This window comes from Anopheles darlingi, chromosome 3 (genome assembly GCF_943734745.1).
Source record: "Anopheles darlingi chromosome 3, idAnoDarlMG_H_01, whole genome shotgun sequence".
Classification (NCBI taxonomy): domain Eukaryota; kingdom Metazoa; phylum Arthropoda; class Insecta; order Diptera; family Culicidae; genus Anopheles; species Anopheles darlingi.
The window spans coordinates 44,604,205-44,624,443 of record NC_064875.1 but is presented as its reverse complement, the minus strand read 5'-3'; the positions used below and the strand labels follow the sequence as shown (position 1 = coordinate 44,624,443).

The following is a 20,239-nucleotide window of genomic DNA, read 5'->3' as shown; positions in this document are numbered from 1 at the left end:
TCACTCTTACCTGACAATATGGCTCCACATCCTTGAACAATACTAATTCTATCAGCTTACAGCTGCACCGATAGACACCGAACCACTGATTGCCTCAACATGCCGTTCCAACGTTTTTAAAGCTGCATATGCTGCGTCGATCAGTCGATTACATAAGAATGGCAGATCTTCCTCTTTATCAGCATTGGAGACCGGCACTGTTTTTGCCAGCAAATTAATACCAACAATCTCTCCCAACGAACTGCAAGTCACACAGTTCACAATTCTATGATGCAGAGGGTTTGTTTAAATCTTTTGTACGCTGATTGCCTTTATGGGTCAATTCAATGATAACCTACTGAAGCAGAAACAGTTCTTATCTGTGCCAAATGTTGCCTCTAATCCAAAAGCAACGTGCAATTGGTCAGTTTTTACTCGCAAAACCAGCTTCTGCTGTGTGATGCTTATTTATGACAGAAGTAGACTGGCTAAACAAAGTCGAATGTAACCAATCAACCAAAGAATAGAAATAAAGGCACTTTAGTTTACAATTTCAGTATGGTTGTCATCACGCAGCTGTGCATAATATATTGTGCAAAAGACATAAATTTGAATGATACATCAAAATAGAATAGTTGTGAGAGAATATGCAGAAAAAAACTATGTTTACTGAGACAGAGCTAGCTGAAGGTTGCTTTCGTCATTGTTTGATGCCGAGTACTAGTTCGTTGTTTGACGCGAAGTAACAGCTCGTGAATTTGTATTTTGGAGTTCAAACTGGTTTTCCCGGTTCTGGTCCATTCAAAAAGGAGACGACAGCAGCCCAATACTCTCCGTATCAGTAACGCTCCCGAAGCGTTCTCCCGAACGGTGCGTTCTCAGTCGGAGATGACGATAACTTGCACGATAATTAGCGCGTCAGCCAGGGAACACTTCCTCTGCGAAAAGGGGTATGTGTATGCGAGGAGGTCCATCGATTGAACTGATGTTTCGATGGTGTCAAGAGAATTTCTCACACTCGAGCGTGTTTGAAAGGTGTTTTTGATAATTATGCTGCAAGTGCTACTGTGTGTCGCTCCGCATAATGTCTGCTATATTTAAAGCTTAGAGATGGACGCGTTTCGTAGGTTCATGTTACCTTAAAAGTGATATTCAGATCAATAAGATAGGACATAGCGAATCAGCATGCGAAGTTTCTTCTTACAATGCTTCACAGATACGACGATTGAAATACATAATTAAAATAGCTTTATTCATGGAAACAGTATCTACTGGTTAACGATTGCTTGTAGTAAGAGTGTTCAACAAGACCCTAGCGAGTCACTATGGACATTAACTAAAGCCAAGGTGCCTTGTCGCACATTATCCCGGAAAATCGTACAATTCCAGTCATCACCATCGAGTTCAAGGTCATTAAGTTGTGGTAAACGCTCCATAAGTGAGACAATCTCAAAGTTGCGCATTGTATTCCCTCCGATTGTTAAACTCTCCAATAGGGGCATGTGCTGCACCTTTCGTAGCTCGTCGACCGATAGCGTGTTGTTGGAAATGTCCAATGAGTAAAGCCGTTTATGGTTAACGTTATTGATGGGGCCAAGCGATTCAATGACACAATCGGAAGCGTTCAGCACTTGCAAACGTGGTAGCAGAACGGCCACGCGCGCCAGATCTAACTCGGTGATCCTAGTAAGCGTTAGATTCAGTTCCTGGAGGTTGGGGAATCGGAATGCAATATCCATATTGGTGAAGCTGGTATTTTGAATAGATAATGTAGTTAGGTGGTATCTTGAAGCACTTTTAACACCGATCGTGGTCAGTGGATTGTTATCGGCCGATATGAAGCGTAGGCTAGGTGTAGTTGTCAAGGAGCGGAGCCCGCATTCGTCAATGATTAGAAATTGCAGTGAATGAGAGAAGGTCGCGGTGGATAAATCGAATGTTGCAAACCGGTTCCTTGATAGATCCAAATACTCGAGGGCTTGCTGACTGGCAAATAAACGTTCATCCAGGTGGCTCAATTTGTTATCATACAGTTCAATTGTTCTCAATCGCGTTGCGTTTACGAACAACAAAGGATCGAGATCTTCGATACTGTTATTTGAGAGACTTAATCTGGTTAGGGAGTATAGGTGACGGAAAGTACCACCGGAGATATGCGACAAGTTATTCGAGCTAAGGTACAAATCCTCTAACCGATACAATCCATCAAATATTTCGGAGGGAAGCTCTGACAGAAGAGTCTCATCTAGATCCAAGAATCGAAGCAATGGAACGTGATAGAAAACATCCTCATGCAATGTGCGCAGTGGATTGCCAATGAGGTGTAATTCGCTCAGCTGATCTACAACTTCAAAAAATTCCGGTTCCACACTTGAGATATTGTTGTATTGCAGCTCCAAAATATCCAAATTATCCGTATGCTCAAACCAGCGCGAACTAAGGTGCGAGAAGTTACGGTTGTATCGGATCCCTATTGTATGCAACGCCTTGTTGTAGCGGAAAAACTCGACCGGAAGAGAGCTAAAATTAGCGTTTGCTACATCAAATGTTTCCAGCTTCTTGTTACTGTCAAAAATATTCTTTAGCTCGCCGCTGTATGTAGCTATTGTCAATTCCTCTAGATTTTTCATGTTGGAGAAGGTCTGAACATCGATTTTCTCCAAAGGATTGTCAAACAATTTGATAGACTTAAGCTGTGACATTCCTTCGAAGAATCGTTGGTTGATGGTTGTAATACCGAAGGAAGAAAGCTCCAGCACTTCCAGCGAAAGTAGATTTGTTGGGATCTGAACGTCCGATCGATTTAGAAGAAGTTCAGCAATGTTTCGTGCATAATTTGACGGCGGCTTTTGTTTGAGTCCCAAGTTCAGTTTCTGAAGACTCGGAAGCTCGTACAGTACATCCCGTGGGGTAACATCAGTATTTCTGTAGAAAAGTTCTGTCAACATCTTAAGACCACGGAAGCAGCCGTCGTCGGCTTGAACGATACTATTGTCATCCAGATTCAGAAATTGCAGTTGCTCGAGACCACCAAATCGTCCTGCGTCCAGCACTCGGATGCGATTTTCATGAAGCCATAACCTCTCTAGTTTAGTCAGATTGGTGATTGCCTTCGGTATCTCAGTTAAGAGATTTTGCTTCAGAGAAAGTTCTGTTAAATTGGGTACACCTGCGAAGGCTGTTGCTGGCAGTCGACGAAAACCATTCTTCGATAAATCGAGAATGGTTAAAGAAGGTATATTCAAGATCGAGCTGTCGATATGAGTAAGCAGATTTCCGCTGAGTAACAGTAAATTAAGGGTATTGGCTACCCTGTCGAACGTACCCGGCTGTAGCTTGTGTATTGCATTTTTTATCAAGGATATCTCCGTCAAGTTCAATGTTCGGTCAAAAAGTTCTTGGGGGATCGTAGTGAGGAAGTTATCGTTCACACTAAACGTCTGCAACGCTGGCACATCATCCAAGAAGTGAGCATCAATTCTCTTGACAGAATTGCTATTTATGTGTAACATCGTCAGCTTTGGTACTCCTTTTAGCGTTCCTGCTTTAAGATGTTCGATTCTGTTTCCGCTCAGATATAAATCGGTTAGTTCGCCGAGATTGGAAAACACGTGTGCATCCAGCGTTTGTAACATATTTTCATCCAACTGCAGATACATCAATCGTCCTAGTGGCTCGAATGTTGCCGGATTGAGATGCTGCAGATCGTTTCCTTGTAGCACGAGTACTTCGAGAGCAGTGTTGTTGCGAAACAGGTTATCATCAAGCGTTTGAAGACGATTGTGTTTGATGGAGAAATGCTTCAAAACGGGCAGGTTAGCTAGTATCGCTGGAGAAAGGTGCGATATCGTGTTGTTATCCAGAGTCAAGTGCTCCAACTTCGTGTTATTGGCGAATATGTCGTCATGGAGGTGAGAAATATAATTTTCTTCCAAACTTAGTGCATACAATTCAGCAAGAAATGTAAAGACATCTTTTGGTAGCTCTTTAAGGTTATTCTTCGATAGATCGAGGACATTCAGCGCGGTCAAAATATGGAATGCATCAGATTCAATCGATTCGAACCGATTGTTGCTAAGAGATAAACGTTCCAGCGATTTGGGCAGATTATTATGAGGGAATTGTAGAAAATTATTTTCCAGGTTCAGGTCTAACACGTCCAAGTCGGTGAAGAAGTAAGGATCTAACGATGTGAGAAGATTGTCGGCTAAATTTATCAATGTCAGTTTGAATTTGTTTTCTATCATATCTGCTGGGAGCGATTTTATCTGATTTTTGGATAAGTCCAGATTTTCTAACTTGGGCAGATATCTGAATGCCTCCTCTGAAACCACTCTGATGCGATTGTTGACCAGTGAGATCACTTTCAGTTGTGAAGCACCTTTGAAAGCAAATTCCTTCAGAACTTTAATTTTGTTATCATCTAGCCAGAGAAACTCTAATGAGCTTGCTTTTTCGAATGTCTTCGGCAAGAGAGTCTCCACAGCGCAGTTGGTTATGTTGAGCGCTTGTATGTTATCGTCGTCGACAAAAATCGTTTTAGGCACCACAGGAATGGTCGATTTCAAGAAGTTAACTTGTATGTAGTAATCCGGATTAAGATGCACTCTGATACGGGGCATCTTTTTCGCCGATTCAAAGTGTAAGTCAGCAAAGAAACACTCCGTTGTAGATCTACACCTTAAGTCCACTATTTGCTTTTTGCCATTTCCACTACCGCAACTTAACAGAAGCAATGCCAGTAAGCTAAAACGGTTCAATGAAAGATGCGATTTTCAATCCGCATTTCAACAACTGCTGGCGGCAACGGTGATCACTCTTACCTGACAATATGGCTCCACATCTTTGAACAATACTAATTCTATCAGCTTACAGCTGCACCGATAGACACCGAACCATTGATTACCCCAGCGTGCCGTTCGCAAGCTTTTAAAGCTGCATTTTCAGCGTCGATCAGTCGATTACATAAGAAAGGCAGATCCTCCTCTTTATCAGCATTGGAGGCCTGCACTGTGTTTGCCAGCAAATTAACAATCTCTACCAACGAACCGCAGGTCACACAGGTCACAACTTTATGATGCAGAGGGTTCGTTTAAATCTGTTCAATTCTACGATGTTCAGCTTTACGATAACCTGCTGTAGCAGAAACAGCTCTTATCTGTGCCAAATGTTGCTCCTAATCAGCAAACAACTTGCAATTGGCCATATTTTACTCGTACAACGTGTTTTTCTGGGGTAATATGTAATTACAGCAGAGGGGATTATGGAGTGGTTCATAAAACTCGCATGTTGCGATACGTTAAGTGCAATCAGCAAAAAAGAGGTAGTTTAGATTGCAAACCCAGTATGGTTTTAAGAAAGAAACTGAGACAAAATATAACCCATGAATCGCAATCAACCCCAGTACAACACCATCAAACTTTTGTTGACGCGCATGAAAGTTACGAGCTACGCTAATGAATAACGGTATCAGCATCATATGGTATACACTAGCGGAATCGCATGGCATCTCAACTCGTAAGAAATAACAAGGTCATCTTTTGCATTCATGAATGTCCGAATATTCAAATGATTATCAGATATCTTTATTCAATAATTCTAGCATAATTGTCCATTCATTTCCTTGTTTTGCATTCCAAGCGATATCTCATTACTTCCTAAAGACAGCAGATGCCCTTTTCTTGCTTCGCGCACGTTTGTTGTTGTTCTTTCAACTCTGGTTTGCGCCACAGATTAAGATAGAAACGGTCCAGATCCAGCCCGCGAATGAGCTCGCAACTCCAGCTGCCTTGATTGCCCTCGAGCCCAATCATTCGCAGCATCTGGAACTGTTCGGTCACCTCCTCTAGTAAGAACCTTTCGAACTGGTTACCACCCAAAATGATATTCTCCAGGAATGGGTACCTGAGCTCACCTAAATCTCTAATGCGAGTCAGATTATTGTTGGAAATATCCAAGTGAATTAACGAAAATTGAGGCTGGAAGTATGTTACTCCAAGATGTTTCACGTAGCTATCGGATGCGTTCAGCTCTATCAGCGAAAACATTTTCCTCGTCAGTAACGCCAAATCAAGGGTTTCAAATCGGTTAAACGACACGTCCAGCTCCGACATTGCGGGGAATTTGGTAAAGGCTTCGACCGTTGTGAAACGATTATGGGAGGCCGAAAGCATGATAAGCATGCTAATGGATTCGTCAGTTTGATCAACCTCGATCGAGCTCAATTCGTTGTTATCCACTGACAATTTGTTCAACGTTGGTGTGATCTTGATCGTCTTTAAACCGTTGTTATCCAGATTTAGCACCGGAAGCGGACTTGCAAACGATAATGTAGTCAGATCAAAGGTAGAGAACTTGTTGTTAGGTAAATCGAGTAGCATCATGTGGCGCAGGTTGGCAAACAGGCGAGAGTCTAGGGAGCTCAGCTTGTTATGTCCTAAGTAGACTTCTTGCAACAATACTAGGTCATCGAAAACACCTGGCGATAACCTTTCTATTCCGTTGTCCTGCAGCAACAGAATTTCTAGCGAGTACAGTCCATGGAAGGTTACATTTGTTAGTTGATTCGATAGCTGATTACTGTCCAGATCGAGCTTCTTTAGACGGTTGAGGGAATCAAACAGTCCTGTCGGTAGGCTGGTAAGGTTGGCTTCCGATATTTCCAACGTTTTCATACTATACGTCTTGGCGAACAGATCCGAACGGAGTGTTCGTAGTGGGTTGTCCCTTATGTACAACTCCTCCAGCAGACCCAAATAATCGAATACTCCTTGCTCGAGCGTCGACAAACTGTTGTTCACCAACGTTAGTTCCTTCAGGTACGGTATATGCTGGAAGAAGGTGCTAGGAAGTCGGTTGAACTGCTTGTTGTCGGAGATAGACAGGAGTGATAGTTTTGTGGTGTAAATGAAAAAGTCATTTGGGAGTACGCTGAACTGGGCTCCTTGCATGTACAGGTCTTCCAATTTGGTCTTATTGACCAGCAAATCTGCCGATGGATTCCATTTGCCATACGAAATGGTTAACAACTTAACGCCATCCAGAACAGATAAGCCACTCAAGTTGGCAGAAGCAAATTCGTTGTTATTTAAATAAAGCTCATCGAGAGAATCAAGTCCCTTGAGTTCTGTTGATCCAATGGCGCCGATTTGGTTCTCGGATAAATCCAGTAAACTCAGTTTGTTCAACGAAGCGAATGGACTACCTCTCAGCTCCGTTAGGCTAGTATTCTTCAGCATGAGTGTCTCCAACTGGGTTAGGGTACTGAACATGCTGGCAGAAATATGGCCAAGCGGGTTACTATCGAGTTGAAGCCTCTCCAGATGACGGACTGGGAGGAAGCAACGATCTAGTGATCCCATGATCCGATTGTTAGCCAAATACAGTGTTTTTAAGTCAACATTCGTCTCAAACGTGTCATCGGGAATGCTCTCTAGTTGATTGTTTTCTAGATGAAGTCCAACCAGCATCGGGTACTGTTTGACCTGAAGTGTTGAGATGGAGTTATTAGTGAGATACAGTCGTAGCAGACCAGCGAATCCATTAGCGATGGCAGGGGAAACAGTGGTTTTGAGCCTGTTTCCAATCAACGACAGATCTGTCAGTTGCGGTAACTTCGCCAGAGCAGCTGGAATGACTTGTATGAAATTATTATCCAAATTTAACAACATTAAAGCCTCCGAGCCATCGAATGCATCATCTTGCAGCGTACGTAGACGATTATCCGATAGATCTACGACACTGAGGGCGCTCAGATTCGACAGAACGTTTGAAATGTCGGTCAGATAGTTGTGACTAAGGTCAATATGCTCCAGCACACTGCTGACTGTGTCGAACGAACCGGGTTCAATCTGCACGATCTTATTTTTCTGGAATGAGACCAACGTTAGGTGGCGACATTCCGAGAGCAGATTCTTATCGATGTATTCAAGCATATTAATATCCAACACTATCTCCGTCAACTGCGGCATATAGCCACACGAGGGTACTTCACTCGTTCTCAATCCATTATTGATCAGATGTAGATTTCCTATCTTGTGTGCTCCAGTGAAAAATGAGGGGGGGAACATCGAGAGAAAATTGTGATTTAATACCAGAATCCGAAGCCATTTCTGTTTCGTCAGGAACGCTGCTTCAGGCGAGAACAAAACTCCACTATCGGCCAACGATAGACGCTCCAAAGACTTTAACTCGCCGAACGTTTTAGCATCAATATGATTCAAGGAGTTTCTATCCAGATTAAGTGTTTTTAAATTTTTAAGGCTTTTAAATAGCCCCGGTTCCAAAGATAGCCCGTTTTCACCTAGCATTAGTTCTTCCAGAACGCCCAAGCTTTCAAATATTTGAGAGTCCAAAGAACCAATATTGTTCTCTGCTAATCGCAGAATCTGTAGTTCACCGTTACGTTTGAATAATTCCTTTGGTAGGTTCTGTAGCAGGTTTCTATCCAACTCGAGTTTATATAAGCTTCCCAATGATGCGAACGTCTCCGGAGCAATAGTTTGCAATCGATTGTCCTCCAGCAGTAGATTTTCCAGACTCGTCAGGGGCTTGAAAGTATTTGGTTCAATCGTGGCAATTCGGTTCGATTGCAATGCCAACGTGTTGAGCTTCGTTAACCCAACGAACGAATTATCGGTGAGGTTCTGGAGAAAGTTGTAGCTAAGGTACAGTTCCTTCAACGACGTCAGATCCTCGAACGAACGATCAAACAGGACCTCGATGCGATTACGATCAACGTTAAGATCCGTGAGTTGCTTCATTCCAGCGAATAGTTTTGCAGGCAGCACCTTGATGTGATTGCGGGACAATCGGAGCGTGACCAGTCCCGTGATGCCTTGGAAGGTCTGTTCTTCCACCTTGTCGATACGATTCCCTCCAAAGTTGATGCGTTCCAGTTTGGTTGCGTTGCGGAACAAGTAGTTCGATAGATTCGAGATGCGGTTTCGGTGAAAACGCAACACTTTCAGCTCGCGCGCCTGTCCAAAGGTAGACGAATCCACCCGCTGTACGTCACACTTCTCCATGTCCAGCACTTTGATAAGGTTGCCATTAACGCCGGCAAACAGGGACGGTGGTACAATCGGAAGCGACGATTGAGCGAATGTCACTGTCACTAAACCCGTAGCGCCTGCTTCCGGTACGAGTTGGAATTTGAGCGAACGAACTTTGTCCTCTGAATGCAACGCGTTAAACTCGATAAGGCAATCAAACTCATCACATTCGACACGTGGGACGTCATCGGAGTTTGCGCCAAGCAAGCAGCATGCCAGGAGTAGTGCTATGCAGTACCAAGTCCTACCAGAGAGGAAGAAGTACACAGCATGATTTTCTTTCACCAAGAGGAACATTTCATCATTTTTCTTTACTTACCTATTACTCGAAGATGCCATCTTCAGCAATAACACAACCTCTACACCACTTCAACCAAGTGAAACTAAGACGATGCCACAGATGGTATTGTCCGGCCTGCTGCCGAAACGAGACTGATATTTTAATCGTCGTTCAAAACAGTGCTCCCCAGTGTTCTCGTCGGGCTCCGTTGGTTCCTGTTGGTTATCATTTGACCTTTCGCGTGATCTCACGAGTCAAATATGTATGGAGCGGTTTAGCTGGAATAAGATTAGCAACAGGTTTGCTTCAATTTAGTGCGCTTTCAACATTTAGATGGAGAGCCGAAAATCGTTCTTGCTCTAATCAAATGTCTAAAACTTTATAGACTGACATGTGAACCCCACGAGCCATGCACAATTAACACATTATCAGTAGCGCATGATACACAACCTCTCAAGTACGCTGAAGGGCATCTCTTGTTCATATGACTGGCCCATGGTTTTTTTTCTTTTCAATAACATCATACTCCAAATGCTTGTTACTTTGGTAAATATGATTTCTACTTTATATTAATATGATTTCTTCTTAATAAGATTAATATCCGTATTAATATGATTTCTCCTTTATAGTTTCCCTTTTGGATGGTTGCTTTGATTGCATTGTTCAATTCTTTGTTTTATACTAACTTTATGTCGTTATAAGGACGCTGTTTGATTCCATGCTTTCGCGAAGCATGGAAAACCCTAAATATTAAAATAATATTTAAACGAGCGCACTATAATGTTGTATTCAATTGTATTATTCTAAACTTTCTATACTTTAACTTCGTGCTACATATCAGTGTGCAATCACAATTTGATTCGTTAGTAGAGTTTCGAGTTCTGCCGTCTAAATTTGTGATGTTATTTACTATTTAGCGTTGGTTTAACGTTTCATACGTAAAACATTGGAACAAATACGCACATCGGTGTTCGAGAGAAGCCAGAATTGAAAAGGAATTATAGAATGACGCTTACAAAGGAAGTAACTATTACACCTTTGCTATTGCGAGTACGCTTGAGCGAGAGGCAGTGTACAAGTGGCGTTTTTAGTATGAACTTGTTATCAAACTTAAAACAGAGATATTTTCCTGCCACATTTTCGATGCGTACAAACTCTACAGTCGCGATCATATCATGCTATATTATTTGCTCTCTCACTAGAGCGTGACTAGTGATGAAGGTAGCTCATTATTTCACAGCTTAGCTATAGGCTTAGCATAGGTAGCTTATCACAGATCACGCTCTAACCCCTCCTCAATGTTTTATACTTGATATGGCCAATAGCAGGGGCCAATCTTAAATCCTTGCGGTTTCTTCGCTACGCTGTCTTACAAATTATTTTTACCAGTGTACGGATGCGAAGGCGATAGCGTCTGTTTGGGATCTGCTGGTTCGAGCTGCTTCCTCCTAGCACTGGTCTTTCTAGTACTTCTTTCTCTCCAGTTCAGTGTCCTCCTGTGTGTCTTGAAACATAAGCTTGGATTGCTTTCTCCTCGGTAAACAAGAGCGGTAAGCTAGACCGCATGGTACACGAACGGTTTCTCAAATATTCAAAATATATTCTTTGCTTGAAAACGATTCTAATACACCAACGAAGTGATACTAAAAACAAACGGTGGACCAAGTCAATTCGGCAGATTTTGAGTTATTTAGCGACTTCAATTTATTTTCTTAGACGTTTTTCAAATACAACAGATGTCTTTCTGTTTTTTCGCGCAATTTATCTGGGTTTCTTCTAACTCTGGTTTGCGCCACAGATTAAGATAGAAACGATCTAGATCCAATCCACGAATGAACTCGCAACTCCAACCGCTTTGGGTGCCCTCGAGCCCAATCGTCCGCAGCATAGTGAACAATTTCGACACATCCTCCAATGAAATTCTATCCAAATGATTGCCACCAAAGATGAAGTTCCTCAGGAATGGGTACCGCAGATAACCGAAATCTTCCAAGCTGGTCAGATTGTTATTAGAAACGTCCAGGTGAACGAGCGATAGTTGTTCCTCAAAATCTTCCACCGAGAATCGGTTCACATAGCTATCGGATGCGTTCAGCACCATCAGCGACGCCATTTCCCTCGACATTAAACCCAAATCAAGTGTTTCAAATAGATTAAACGACACGTCTAGCACCACCATCGCATGGAATTGTGAAAAGCTTTCAATTGTTGTGAAACGGTTATTGGAGGCCGAAAGCTGGAGAAGCATACTGTACGCATGTGGTTCTTTCTCAACATCAATCGAGCTCAGTTCGTTGTTATCCACCGATAGCTTATTCAGTTTAAGGGTTATCTTGACCGTCTTCAAACCGTTGTTATCCAGATTTAGCACCGGAAGCGGCCTTGCAAACGATAATGTAGTCAGATCAAAGGTAGAGAACTTGTTGTTAGGTAAATCGAGTAGCATCATGTGGCGCAGGTTGGCAAACAGGCGAGAGTCTAGGGAGCTCAGCTTGTTATGTCCTAAGTAGACTTCTTGCAACAATACTAGGTCATCGAAAACACCTGGCGATAACCTTTCTATTCCGTTGTCCTGCAGCAACAGAATTTCTAGCGAGTACAGTCCATGGAAGGTTACATTTGTTAGTTGATTCGATAGCTGATTACTGTCCAGATCGAGCTTCTTTAGACGGTTGAGGGAATCAAACAGTCCTGTCGGTAGGCTGGTAAGGTTGGCTTCCGATATTTCCAACGTTTTCATACTATACGTCTTGGCGAACAGATCCGAACGGAGTGTTCGTAGTGGGTTGTCCCTTATGTACAACTCCTCCAGCAGACCCAAATAATCGAATACTCCTTGCTCGAGCGTCGACAAACTGTTGTTCACCAACGTTAGTTCCTTCAGGTACGGTATATGCTGGAAGAAGGTGCTAGGAAGTCGGTTGAACTGCTTGTTGTCGGAGATAGACAGGAGTGATAGTTTTGTGGTGTAAATGAAAAAGTCATTTGGGAGTACGCTGAACTGGGCTCCTTGCATGTACAGGTCTTCCAATTTGGTCTTATTGACCAGCAAATCTGCCGATGGATTCCATTTGCCATACGAAATGGTTAACAACTTAACGCCATCCAGAACAGATAAGCCACTCAAGTTGGCAGAAGCAAATTCGTTGTTATTTAAATAAAGCTCATCGAGAGAATCAAGTCCCTTGAGTTCTGTTGATCCAATGGCGCCGATTTGGTTCTCGGATAAATCCAGTAAACTCAGTTTGTTCAACGAAGCGAACGGACTACCTCTCAGCTCCGTTAGGCTAGTATTCTTCAGCATGAGTGTCTCCAACTGGGTTAGGGTACTGAACATGCTGGCAGAAATATGGCCAAGCGGGTTACTATCGAGTTGAAGCCTCTCCAGATGACGGACTGGGAGGAAGCAACGATCTAGTGATCCCGTGATGCGATTGTTAGCCAAATACAGTGTTTTTAAGTCAACATTCGTCTCAAACGTGTCATCTGGAATGCTCTCTAGCTGATTGTTTTCTAGATGAAGTCCAACCAGCATCGGGTATTGTTTGACCTGAAGTGTTGAGATGGAGTTATTAGTGAGATACAGTCGCAGCAGACCAGCAAATCCATGAGCGATGGCAGGGGAAACAGTGGTTTTGAGCCTGTTTCCAATCAACGACAGATCTGTCAGTTGCGGTAACTTCGCCAGAGCAGCTGGAATGACTTGTATGAAATTATTATCCAAATTTAACAACATTAAAGCCTCCGAGCCGTCGAATGCATCATCTTGCAGCGTACGTAGACGATTATCCGATAGATCTACGACACTGAGGGCGCTCAGATTCGACAGAACGTTTGAAATGTCGGTCAGATAGTTGTGACTAAGGTCAATCTGTTCCAGCACACTGCTGACTGTGTCGAATGAACCGGGTTCAATCTGCACGATCTGATTTTTCTGGAAGGAAATCAGCGTCACGTGCTGGCATTTAGATAGTAGATTCTTGTCTACGTGTGTTATCCTGTTCTCCTCCAGCAGAATCTTTGTTAATTCAGGCATATTTTCACAGGAAGGTAGGTCGGATGTTGGTAGTCCGTTACCGTTCAAATGCAGATGTCGCAGCTTCTGTGTTCGTATGAAGATTGAGGGGTCGAATATCGAGAGAAAGTTGTTATCCAAAACCAGAGTACGAAGTGATCGTATTTTCGTCTGTAATGCTGGATAGAATGACACCAATAGTCCATCATTTGCCAAAGATAGACTCTCAAACGATTGCAACCCAGTGAACGTTCCAGCATCGATGTAACTCAAAAAGTTTCCGCCAAGATTAAGCGTTTTTAGAACACTGAGACTTTTAAATACTCCTGGTTCTAGCATGTAAAGATTATTTCCTTCTAGCAACAGTTCCTCCAGTCCGCTCAAGTTATCAAATATTTCCGAATCAAGAGAGCCGATATTATTCGCCCCTAATCGCAGAATCTGTAACTTTCCGTTACGTTTGAATAATTCCTTTGGTAGGTTCTGTAGTATATTCTTCTCCAGGTCGAGTTTCTTCAAGCTGCCCAACGATGCGAACGTCTCCGGAGCAATAGTTTGCAATCGATTGTCCTCCAGCAGTAGATTTTCCAGACTCGTCAGGGGCTTGAAAGTATTTGGTTCAATCGTGGCAATTCGGTTCGATTGCAATGCCAACGTGTTGAGCTTCGTTAACCCAACGAACGAATTATCGGTGAGGTTCTGGAGAAAGTTGTAGCTAAGGTACAGTTCCTTCAACGACGTCAGATCCTCGAACGAACGATCAAACAGGACCTCGATGCGATTACGATCAACGTTAAGATCCGTGAGTTGCTTCATTCCAGCGAATAGTTTTGCAGGCAGCACCTTGATGTGATTGCGGGACAATCGGAGCGTGACCAGTCCCGTGATGCCTTGGAAGGTCTGTTCTTCCACCTTGTCGATACGATTCCCTCCAAAGTTGATGCGTTCCAGTTTGGTTGCGTTGCGGAACAAGTAGTTCGATAGATTCGAGATGCGGTTTCGGTGAAGACGCAACACTTTCAGCTCGCGCGCCTGTCCAAAGGTAGACGAATCCACCCGCTGTACGTCACACTTCTCCATGTCCAGCACTTTGATAAGGTTGCCATTAACGCCGGCAAACAGGGACGGTGGTACAATCGGAAGCGACGATTGAGCGAATGTCACTGTCACTAAACCCGTAGCGCCTGCTTCCGGTACGAGTTGGAATTTGAGCGAACGCACTTTGTCCTCTGAATGCAACGCGTTAAACTCGATAAGGCAATCAAACTCATCACATTCGACACGTGGGACGTCATCGGAGTTTGCGCCAAGCAAGCAGCATGCCAGGAGTAGTGCTATGCAGTACCAAGTCCTACCAGAGAGGAAGAAGTACACAGCATGATTTTCTTTCACCAAGAGGAACATTTCATCATTTTTCTTTACTTACCTATTACTCGAAGATGCCATCTTCAGCAATAACACAACCTCTACACCACTTCAACCAAGTGAAACTAAGACGATGCCACAGATGGTATTGTCCGGCCTGCTGCCGAAACGAGACTGATATTTAAATCGTCGTTCAAAACAGTGCTCCCCAGTGTTCTCGTCGGGCTCCATAGGTTTCTGCGGCTAATCATTTGACCTTTCGCGTGATCTCCCGAATCATACTTGTTTAAGCCGGTTTGGCAGCGGATTAGAGGAGCAACAGGTTTCGTGCAAGTCAGTGTCCTAAGCAGCTCTCTATCAAAAAAACTGATCATTGTCCACTGTCTGACCTTGATATGTTTGTTTGTGTTGTGATTGATTTATGCGATGCACGGTGTTCGTTTCTTTCTTATACCCTTTCTAAACCAGAATTCCAGAGCATGAACGATTATGTTAGCGTACAAAGGTTTGGGTCTTCCGATAAGATTAACTTCATTCCATGAAACAACTATCTCCATACTTACGCAATTAAACGTTTTTATTTGACGATCGATAATCAGAAGAAACAGCAAAACAGAACGATGCTGTTCGGAGTTTTCGGGTTCAATGGAATGCACAAAGAGTCGGGTTTACCATCTTTTGAAACGACAACTATGGAACGATCACCAACTGATCATTGTTCTGTCACCTCCTTTATTCAAAAAACCATCGATCTCACCGTATTCGTAGTCATACATGCATCTTTGAAGCAGGGTTTCATTTACAGAAAAGAGTACTAACGCGACCGATCGTGCAAGCACGTGCTTCCTCCTCCTCATAGTGCCAGAACTTTAAATCGCGATCGGCAATGTAGCGTTCCAGCTCATCCAGAAAGCTGGGCTCCCACTCGGTGCCCTCGAGTCCGATCAGCTCGAGATCCTTGAAGCTGTGCACCACCTCCTCGATCGGGAACTGTTGGAACAGGTTACCACCGAACACAAATCCTTCGACGGCTGGAAAATTCCCAAACACGGCCATATCTAGCTCAGCCAGCTTGTTATACGATACGTCCAGCCGCTCCAGGAATGCGTGCACTTCAATATTCGAGCTATCGAGACTCTCGATCGCGCAATGCGATACGTTCAAAACCTCTAGTACGGACATCGCACTGGACACAGCACCCAGCGGCAGCATCTGCAGCTGTGCATTGTACGACGCATCCAGCGATTCCAGATTGTTGAACCGCATCAGCGAATCGAGCTCGGTAAAGTTGTTGTTCGCTACGGAGAGTGTGCGCAGATTGTACGAAGGAGAATTATCGACGTCGATCGCCGTGAGCTGGTTGTTCTCCACGTACAGCTCCTCCAGATCCTCCGTGATCCGGAGCGTTGTCAGCTGGTTATCGTCCATGTCGAGTTCTACCAAGGTTTTGGCGTACGCCGTCTGCTGCAGATCGAACACGGTGAACTGGTTCGCCGAAAGATCCAGCAGCTCCAGATCGAGTGAATCGTGGAACAGCTGCGGATCGAGACTGCTCAGCTCGTTACCACTCAGATCGATTTCGCGCAAGTTCTTCAAATCATCAAACAGCACCGGATCCAGCGTCTGCAAGCGATTGTTGTCCAACAGTAGCACCCTTAGCGAGTAGAGATTCCGGAAGATACCGTTTGTCAACCCGTTGGCCAATCGATTCTCTCCCAAGTCAAGCGTTTCCAGATCGTACAGATTGTCGAACATTCCCATCGGTAGCTTGGTTAGTGCCATATCGGAAAGGTCCAACACTTCCAGACCGAGCAGCTTGGCAAAGATATCGCGCTCGAGCTCACCGACCGGATTCCCCGAAAGGTACAGCTCATCCAACCCATCGAGCGTGTCGAATATTCCCTTCTCGAACTGTCCCAACCCATTGTCGCTTAGTACCAGCGTTTTCAAATTGGACAAATCCTTAAACCACTGCTTGTTGAGGCTTTTCAGGTGCTTATTGTTAGCGATCGCCAGCGTTTGCAGCTTGCGAATGAAGTGGAAAAACCGGGGCGGAAGTGGTCCAGTGAGACAGTCGTACAAATGCAGCTCCTGCAGCCGCTGATTGTTCTGCAGCATATCTTCGCCAAACTCGACCGCACCCGGACCAACGGTGATGCTGCGCAGGTTACCCAACTGGCGGAACGTGTTGCTATCGATCCGGGCCACGGGGTTGTGATTGATGTACAGTCGTTCCAGCATCTCGAGACCCCTCAGCGAGGCCCCCTCGAGCCGCTGTATCCCGTTGCCGTCAAGATACAGCTTCTCCAGCGTCGACAGCCCATAGAATGGACTGCCGCTGAGATCGGTAAGGCTCGCGTTCTCCAGCGAAAGCTTTTCCAGCTTGCGCAAATCGCGGAAACTGTTCGATTCGACCAGCGCGAGCGGATTATCGGAAAGGTGCAGTTCCTCGAGTTTCCACAGGCCAGCGAAACTGTTCGCCAGCGGACCCACCAGATGGTTGCTGGAGAGATTAAGCTTCTCGATGTTGCCATTGCGAGCGAACATGTTCGGTGGTATGGACTGAAGATGGTTCCGATCAAGGGCAAGCTCCTTGATCGATTCGAGTCGCTCGAAGCTCTGCGGTGCCAGCTTTTCGATCAGATTCTCCGACAGATACAGCTCCTTCAACCGCTGCATCATACTCCAGCTCTGGGGATCGATCGACCGGATGCGGTTCCGGGTCACCGACAGGGTCGACAGTCGCGTTAGTGCACGCAGTGCATCCGGTACCTCGTCCAGCATGTTACCGTCCAGGTACAGCTCGTGCAGTTGCTTCACCTTGGCAAACATATTGTCCGGCAGATCGCGGAAATTATTGTCCGAAAGATCGAGCAGTTCCAAACGGGGCAAATCCAACACAGCCGGTGTCAGCACCTCCAGATCATTGTCCGCTAGGTAGAGCTCCTCCAAGCAGCTCGATATCGCACCGAACAACCCATCCGGTAGCTCCTTAATGTTGTTGTTCTCCAGCGAGAGCTCCTTCAGGCTGCGCTGGTTTGCAAACAGTCGCTCCGGGATCTCCTCAATAAGGTTCTCCTCTAGCGTCAGGGTGCGCAGCTGCGTCGTATCGTCCAGGAACCGTTCATCGATCCGTCTCACTACGTTCTGTTCCAGCTCGAGCTTCTTCAAACGATCTGCACCACGCAACGCTCCCGCCCGGAGCTCCGCGATCTGGTTCTCACTGATGTACAGCTTCTCCAAGGCGGACAACCCGACAAAGATACCACCATCGATCGAGGACAGACTGTTATCCTCGAGATCGAGCGTCTCTAAACGTCGCAAGCCCTCGAAGGTACCGGGGGCTAGCTTCTCAATCACATTACCCTCCAGCTGGAGCACCTTAAGGCTGGCCGTGGTCCGGAATAGGTGCTTATCGAGCGCTCGTATCTCGTTATGCTGCAGGGCGAGATCCTCCAGGTTGCGCAGACTGTGCAGTACGGCCGGTTGCAGCTCCTCGAGCGAATTGTTGTTCAGTTTCAGTATCTCCAGATTGCCATTGCTCGCGAACAGTGCATCATCGAGCCGTTCGATGTAGTTATCGGCCAGTATCAGCTCCCGCAGGTGCACCAGCGGTGCGAATGTGTTCGGTGATAGCAGCTTCAAGTTGTTACCCTCCAGATCGAGCTCGGTCAGTGTGACCAGCGGGCTGAACGCTAGCGGATCAATGGTCGTCAGTTCGTTTTCCCGCAGATTCAGCTTCCTCAGACTCGACAGACCGATGAACGCGTTCCGGGACAGTGTCGTCAGGTAGTTGTGGTTCAGCTGTAGCTCCCGCAACTGGGTCAACTCCTCGAACAACCGATCCGGTAGCGTTTCCGCGTGATTGTGATCCAGGTTGAGCTCGGTCAGCTGGCGTAAACCGGCGAACAGCTTCGCCGGAAACTGTGCAATCTTGTTGCGCGACAGCCGCAACGTTTCCAGATTGTCCAGCCCCCGGAACGCAAAGTCCTCGACCGTTACAATGCGGTTACTGCCGAGGTGGAGCCGTAGCAGCTTCGTTGCCCGTGCAAAGCCATCATCGAGCAGCGTCGTCAGGTGGTTCTTCGGTAGCTGTAGATACTTTAGCTCGCTCGCATCATCAAAGATGTGCTTCTCGAGCAGCTCCACATCGCAGTCCTCCATCTTGAGCGAAACCACATTCTCGTTGTCGGTGAACAGTGACGGAGGGATCGTCGGTAGCGAGGAGAAGGATATCTCGACCTCCGCAAACGATGTGCTCCCGGTATCGATCGTTACCTCCGATACCTCGTCCGCCGTGTCCAAGTACAGGTTCCACAGTTTGCACACTTGCCCATGCTGATGGCAGCTGAACGTTTCCTGACCGGGTAAATCACTGGCCAACGCTGCAGTAGTCGCAGCCGACAGTAGTACCACCAGCTGTACCACCGTTATTATTAGGTGGCTGCAAAAAGGGAAAAGAGAAGACAAAAATAGAACCAACCACGGCATATGCCCGTCATGTTGCGTCCCGTTCTCTGCCGCGATGCACTTTACATTGCTGCGCTCTCGGTGCTCGGTGCCCGCAAGCAACAAATTTAGGTGAAAGTGTGTTAGTGTTTATATAAAATCAATTAAAAATGTTTGCACTGAGCAACTAAAAGCTAACCACCGTCAACTTGCAGTACATACTTTCTTCTGCCGTTCATCCTGTAAGCATGCTTCGGCACGATCGGAACTACTCAGCTACTGTCTGTGTTCGAGGAAAGTGACCGAGCACTTTCCAATCAGCCAACACTTTAACCAAACGATCAACGGGCACACTGCACTGTACTGATTACTTTTGGGGAAGCTGTACCACGCACGGTCGGGCGCCAGAACGCAACTGAGCCAGCCGAGGACGTTCTAACAATGCAAAACCATCAAACCGGACGCCACACCGCGCCCAGACGGGCATTCGCAGATTTATTTTAATTTCTCTACCCTGCGCAATAGAAACAGTCTCGAACATTGCGAACCGGCTGAGGTGAAAGCGAATAAAAAAATTACAAGAAGCGGACGGAACGGTGACACTGTCACTTTGTGCACGGGATGGCCGGCACGATAGCGACAGGTGGCCACTTCCTCCTGGGGCCACGCGTCGAAGTCAATCAACCTACCCTGTACTGCACTCACTCTCGATTATGATCATCGCGCACCGCGGGGGTTACTGATCGAGTCTGTTTGTAAATAATCATCACCTTCGTGTGTTCCGCGGGCAGGCGGGTAGGAGGGCGTAAGGGAAGTGTTCTAATCCCTTCCCACTCCCCCCCCTCGGGGGACCTTGCATGCGAATGCGAATGATGATGTTATTTTCATTGCAAAACAGACATCGGTTGTGGTTCTATTTTTGGTACTTTCGCTCGCCATTGCCATCATATGGTAAAGGGCATGTGCGGCGCCAAAAGGCTGGGGATGTAGGAGGGGGCTAGCCGCTTTAGCTTTAATTATCAAACATTATGTCTCGTGCCGCGTATCACACCTCTCGCGGGTACGTGCTGGCTGGGCCGGCAAGACCTAATGGTCACG

The 20,239-nt window shown here is 45.6% G+C and overlaps 5 protein-coding genes across 5 annotated transcripts; all 5 read right to left on the bottom strand.

Annotated features, from left to right (window-relative positions):
* Positions 1–857: 857 nt before the first annotated feature.
* Positions 858–4,601, bottom strand: LOC125955529 (insulin-like growth factor-binding protein complex acid labile subunit). The gene is made up of 6 exons (XM_049686662.1): positions 4,168–4,601; positions 3,924–4,053; positions 3,305–3,851; positions 2,212–3,130; positions 1,491–1,728; positions 858–917 (listed from the first exon to the last, which is right to left on the bottom strand). The coding sequence occupies exons 1-6, from the start codon at positions 4,599–4,601 to the stop codon at positions 858–860; spliced, it is 2,328 nt and encodes a 775-aa protein (XP_049542619.1).
* Positions 4,602–5,636: 1,035 nt separating this feature from the next.
* LOC125954592 (protein artichoke-like) lies at positions 5,637–7,913 on the bottom strand. Its single transcript, XM_049685036.1, has one exon. It carries the CDS (start codon positions 7,911–7,913, stop codon positions 5,637–5,639), a length of 2,277 nt encoding a protein of 758 aa, XP_049540993.1.
* Positions 7,914–8,008: 95 nt separating this feature from the next.
* LOC125955528 (insulin-like growth factor-binding protein complex acid labile subunit) lies at positions 8,009–9,371 on the bottom strand. Its single transcript, XM_049686661.1, has 3 exons — positions 9,352–9,371; positions 8,073–9,276; positions 8,009–8,020 (listed from the first exon to the last, which is right to left on the bottom strand). The coding sequence occupies exons 1-3, from the start codon at positions 9,369–9,371 to the stop codon at positions 8,009–8,011; spliced, it is 1,236 nt and encodes a 411-aa protein (XP_049542618.1).
* A 1,664-nt stretch (positions 9,372–11,035) lies between these two features.
* LOC125955527 (toll-like receptor 6) lies at positions 11,036–14,773 on the bottom strand. Its single transcript, XM_049686660.1, has 2 exons — positions 14,754–14,773; positions 11,036–14,678 (listed from the first exon to the last, which is right to left on the bottom strand). The coding sequence occupies exons 1-2, from the start codon at positions 14,771–14,773 to the stop codon at positions 11,036–11,038; spliced, it is 3,663 nt and encodes a 1,220-aa protein (XP_049542617.1).
* Positions 14,774–15,366: 593 nt separating this feature from the next.
* LOC125954582 (chaoptin-like) lies at positions 15,367–19,517 on the bottom strand. The gene is made up of 2 exons (XM_049685010.1): positions 19,364–19,517; positions 15,367–19,136 (listed from the first exon to the last, which is right to left on the bottom strand). The coding sequence occupies exons 1-2, from the start codon at positions 19,378–19,380 to the stop codon at positions 15,488–15,490; spliced, it is 3,666 nt and encodes a 1,221-aa protein (XP_049540967.1). The 5' UTR covers positions 19,381–19,517; the 3' UTR covers positions 15,367–15,487.
* Positions 19,518–20,239: the final 722 nt, after the last annotated feature.

Coding starts and splice junctions, on each gene's coding strand:
- LOC125955527 (XM_049686660.1), bottom strand. CDS start 14,773: ATGGCATCTTCGAGTAATAG. Junction 14,679..14,753: donor ATGGCATCTTCGAGTAATAG/GTAAGTAAAGAA, acceptor CCTCTCTGGTAG/GACTTGGTACTGCATAGCAC.
- LOC125955529 (XM_049686662.1), bottom strand. CDS start 4,601: ATGCCCCGTATCAGAGTGCATCTTAATCCGGATTACTACATACAAGTT. Junction 4,054..4,167: donor GCCGACAATCTTCTCACATC/GTTAGATCCTTA, acceptor TTTATCTCTTAG/CAACAATCGGTTCGAATCGA. Junction 3,852..3,923: donor CATTTCTTGCTGAATTGTAT/GCACTAAGTTTG, acceptor ACGAAGTTGGAG/CACTTGACTCTGGATAACAA.
- LOC125954592 (XM_049685036.1), bottom strand. CDS start 7,913: ATGCTTGAATACATCGATAAGAATCTGCTCTCGGAATGTCGCCACCTA.
- LOC125955528 (XM_049686661.1), bottom strand. CDS start 9,371: ATGGCATCTTCGAGTAATAG. Junction 9,277..9,351: donor ATGGCATCTTCGAGTAATAG/GTAAGTAAAGAA, acceptor CCTCTCTGGTAG/GACTTGGTACTGCATAGCAC.